The sequence below is a fragment of the Physeter macrocephalus genome, chromosome 21, assembly GCF_002837175.3.
Source record: "Physeter macrocephalus isolate SW-GA chromosome 21, ASM283717v5, whole genome shotgun sequence".
Classification (NCBI taxonomy): Eukaryota; Metazoa; Chordata; class Mammalia; order Artiodactyla; family Physeteridae; genus Physeter; species Physeter macrocephalus.
Window position 1 is genome coordinate 61,114,139 of NC_041234.1, and position 4,679 is coordinate 61,118,817.

Consider the following 4,679-nt stretch of genomic DNA (forward strand, 5'->3'; position numbering starts at 1 on the left):
GCAAGCGAACAACCAGACAAATAGAAGAACTCAAGAATGAAATCAAACAATTAGGATTAAAACTAACAAAAACACATAACCTAAAAACAAAACCAAAGCAGTGTGCCAGCCAACTGAAGAATAAAGCAAGGAAACAGAACAAACCGATAAAAATAATGTTTAAAAATAATAATAAAATAAAAAGGGAAAAATAGGACAACAGAAAAGTAGAAACGGAAATATATTTTTAAAAAGAAACATTAAAGAAAAAGAGGAAAAGAAGGGAAAGAACACAACAAAAGCAAAGTAAAAATAGAAATATATTAAAAAATAAAAATGTTATAAAACACAGAGATCCCAAAAGACTAAAAAAAAGAAACAACAAACAAAAACAGAAAAAGAAACCAAAAAATAAAGCTAGAACCAACAACAGAAGGAATCTAAACATAATAAAATTAATAGTAATAATTATGTTTCCCTGGGGTCTCCACCGTAATTGTCCTTGCACATGCTGTGAACCACAACCCAAGAGGCTCTCCTCTGCCTCTGGGCTGGTCTCTGGACCTGCTGTGGGCCCTGTGGGTACAACTCTGACTCTGATCTGGCCCAATTCCTGTGTGCACTTGCTCCCAAATTCCACAGCTGCCAGAGCTAGACCATTTTCATTTGTGGGAACACTCACTGTCTACTCAGATATTCCTTAGATGCAGGATCTACCTAGCTGATTGCGGGGATTTAATCTGCAGCTTGTACAGCTAATGGAAAGATTTTCAGTCTTCTTCCTTAGTCACCCCATCCCTGAGTTTCAGCTTTGGTTTTATCCCCACCTCTACGTGTGGTCCACCCACAGGTGTCTGGTCCTGAGGCTGCCTTGGTGGTCTTGGGTCAGCCCTGGGAGGACCAGGCACAGAGGTGGTATGACTGCTTGGATCACAGGAGCCCTGGCGGCACCAAATGTGCAGCGAAGCCAGCAGCTACAGTCAAAAGAGATATGGCCCTAGTGAGGGCCTTTTCTGGCACCCAGCGTAAGATGTATGAGGGCCAGCCCTGGCCAGGGTTTTTCTGGCACCCGGCAGCAGGTGTGTGAGGGCCAGCCCTGAGAGGGCTTTTTTTTTTATTACCCTGCAGCCAGTGCGTGAGGGCCAGCTCTGAGGGGTTTTTTTTATTGCTCAGCAGCCAGTGCACAGGAGCCATCCCTGAGCAGGCTTATTTTATTGTCATTGGCAGGTGCTGGCATATGGGGAGAGAGAGGCTACAATAGTGGCTCCTCCCCTTGCGTGTGACTCAGCAATAGCGCCCTGCTTCTATGGTAGTCTGGTCTTCCTCCATAGGCATTCCCTGCTGTGGATTTCCTCCCTCCTGTCTCCTCAGTCCGTCTCCACACAGCCAACAGCAGTTCTCGCTCTGAGCCTGTTCTCCAATCCCCACGCACCAACTCCCAGCCCCCTTGCACACCTGTGAACACATGTCCCAGTCTGGGGTACTTAGGACCGTGGTATGGACCATCTGTATTTCTTACTCTGTCCTGTCTGCCACAGATCGGCTGCATCACCCTCTTCCAACAGCCTCAAATGCTTCCCTTCTGTCCCAATTGATTTCCCCGTCAGAGAGGAGGTTTCCTCAAATTCAGGAATCTCTCTGCTTCAGCTCCCCAACCCCAGGGTGCTGGTCCCATCCCACATCCTCTCTCCTCCTCCCTTCTTTTTTCCGTCCTGCCCAGTTATGAAGGGATCTTTATAGTCCTTTCGTCCAAGGTCTTCTGCTAGTTTTCAGCTGGTGTTCCATGAGAATTGTTGCATCTATAGATGTAGTCCTGCTGCACCCGTGGAGAGAGATGAACTCCACATCCACCTACTCTACCACCATCTTGAATCTCCTCTCCTAATGTTCTTAACCTCAAAAAGTTGGAGTGTCCAAAGGGCTCATTTCTTGGACCTCTTTTCTGATGTTCTGGAAGACTTCATGTGGTCTCATAGTTTTAAATGCCATATATAGGCTAGGAACGTAAAATTTATAAACCAGCACAGGCTACTCCTGTGCTGAGCTCTAGATTCACATTTCTAACTGCTTACTCAATATTTGTATTCAGATGTCTAGTTAGCAATTCAAATATAACACATCCAAAACTTAACACTTCATTTGGCTTCTCCCAAACATGATTCTACACTTTCCCCTATCTCAGTAAATGTCAACTCCACTCTTCTAGTTTCTCAAGTTAGAGAGTCTCACTCACACGACATATTGAGTCCATTTAGGAAATCTTGTCCATTCTACCTTAAGAAGTTATCCAGAATCCAATACCTTTTCACCACCTCCACTGCTACTGCCCTAATAAAAGCCATCAGCATCTCCCTCCTGGGGTACTGCAATAGCCTCCTAACTGCTCTCCCTACTTCCATGCTTGTTTCCCTATACTCTCTTCTCCCCAGAGCCAAGAGTAATCTTTTAAAAAACATAACATCATGTCACTCCTCTGCTCAAAAGTGTCCAGAGACTTTTCATCTCTTAGAATAAGGAGAAAAATTTTGCCATGGCCCTATGTGGCCTGGCCTTCCATTGTTTTCTGATCATGCCTCCTACCACTCTCATTCTACCCACCATCAGCATATCTTGCCAACTCTGTTCTAGCCATATTGGCCATTTTATGGCTCCTCAGACATGCCTAAGTTCTATTACACTTGCTGCCTGCTCTTCCTGTAACGCATTTCCCTCAAATATCTACAGGGCTCACACCTTCACCTCCTTCAGTTCTTTGCTCAAATATAGAAGGCTTTCCCTGGCCACCCTATTTAAAACTACAAATCACCCAAACACTCCATATGCCCCTCCTTCCTGATTTATTTTTTTTGCATAGCACTTACCACCTTCTGACATGTCATTTAGTTTATTGTCTCTCTCACCCAACTTGAATGTTAGGTCCATGTTGGCAGACATTTTTATCTGTTTTGTTCACTGATGTGTGCCCTGTATCAACAAGAAATTTGTTAAATGAATGACTAATTTTTTTCATTTTAATACTTTATCAGGTGATACACAGTTTATGCCTGACCCCAAGCTCATGGATCACGGGCAGTCCCATCCAGAAGATGTAGATATGTACAGCACTAGAAGCTGAAATAGTCTGCATAGAGAACTACAAGATATGTGAAGTTGCAAATAACGATGAAAAAAATCATGTAATGGGTAACTGTGATGCACGGAGTATAATTTAAACTAAGTTTTTCCCATACATCTTCTACTGTACAGTTAGACAAATCACATAAGTGATAAAAACACAAATTGGATACAATCCGAACAATATTAAATGATCAATGAGGAGGCAGAGGTAGAAGTATTAGGATGCATTTGGTGATTTTTAAGGGTATTTATAAAAAAGTAAAAATAAATATATGGGATCAACATGAGAAGATGGTGGAAGACTAAGACGCAGAGATCACCTTCCTCCCCACAGATACATCAGAAATATATCTACACGTGGAACTGCTCCTATAGAAAACCCACTGAATGCTGACAGAAGACCTCAGACCTACCAAAAGGCAAGAAACTCCCAACGTACCTTGGTAGGTCAAAAGAAAACAGAATAAACAGAGACAAAAGAATAGGGAAGGGACCCGCACCAGTGGGAGGGAGCTGTGAAGGAGGAAAGGTTTCCACACACTAGAAGCCCCTTCACAGGTGGAGACTGCAGGTGGCAGAGGGGGAAGCTTCAGAGCCATGGAGGAGAGCTCAGTAACATGCTGCGAAGGGCAAAGCGGAGAGATTCCCACACAGAGGATCGGTGCTGACCAGCACTCACCAGCCCGAGAAGCTTGTCTGCTCACCCGCTGGGATGGGCAGGGGCTGGGAGCTGAGGCTCGGACTTCAGTCGGATGCCAGGATAGGACTGGGGTTGGCAGCGTGAACACAGCCTAAATGGGTTAGTGCACCACAGCTAGCCGGTAGGGAGTCCGGGAGAAGTCTGGAGCTGCCGAAGAGGCAAGAGAGTTTTTCCTCCCTCTTTGCTTCCTGGTGCGCGAGGAGAGGGGATTAAGCGTGCCACTTAAAGGAGCTCCAGAAACGGGCATGAGCCATGGCTATCAGTGCATACCCCAGAGATGGGCATGATATGCTAAGGCTGCTGCTGCTGCCACCAAGAAGCCTGTGTGCAAGCACAGGTCACTCTCCACACCTCCCCCCCCGGGAGCCTGTGCAGCCCGCCACTGCCAGGGTCTCGATATCCAGGGACAACTTCCCCAGGAGAATGGATGGCGCGCCTCAGGCTCGTGCAGCATCATGCCGGCCTCTGCCGCTACAGGCTCGCCCTGCGTCCGAACCCCTTCCCCCCCCCGGCCTGAGTGAGCGAGAGCCCCGGAATCAGCCGCTCCTTTAACCCCGTCCTATCTGAGCAAAGAGCAGATTCCCTCAGGCCACCTACACACAGAGGCGGGGCCAGATCCAAAGCTGAATCCCAGGAGCTGTGTGAACAAAGAAGACAAAGGGAAATCTGTCCCAACAGCCTCAGAAGCAGTGGTTTAAAGCTCCACGGTCAATTTGATGTACCCTGCATCTGTGGAATACCTGAATAGACAACGAATCATCCCAAATTGAGGAGGTGGACTTTGGAAGCAAGATATATTATATTTGTCCCCTTTTTCAGAGTGTGTATGTGTATGCTTCTGTGTGAGATTTTTGTCTATAGCTTTGCTTTCACCATTTGTCCT

The 4,679-nt window shown here is 46.2% G+C and overlaps 1 protein-coding gene across 4 annotated transcripts in view; it reads left to right on the forward strand.

Moving 5' to 3' along the window:
- Positions 1-4,679, forward strand: part of APOOL (apolipoprotein O like) — a 171,094-nt gene that overhangs the window by 108,734 nt on the left and 57,681 nt on the right. For 2 of the 4 annotated variants that reach the window (XM_055081499.1, XM_024129527.3), the window contains one exon: positions 3,006-4,666. The exons of the other annotated variants lie outside the window; for them this stretch is intronic. Coding sequence is in view for 1 of the 2 variants with exons in the window: in XM_024129527.3 (XP_023985295.1) it covers positions 3,006-3,094 (89 nt within the window). In the remaining variant the exon portion in view is untranslated. Of the gene's footprint in view, positions 1-3,005; positions 4,667-4,679 lie in introns of those variants that run through there. 4 annotated transcript variants of the gene reach the window in all.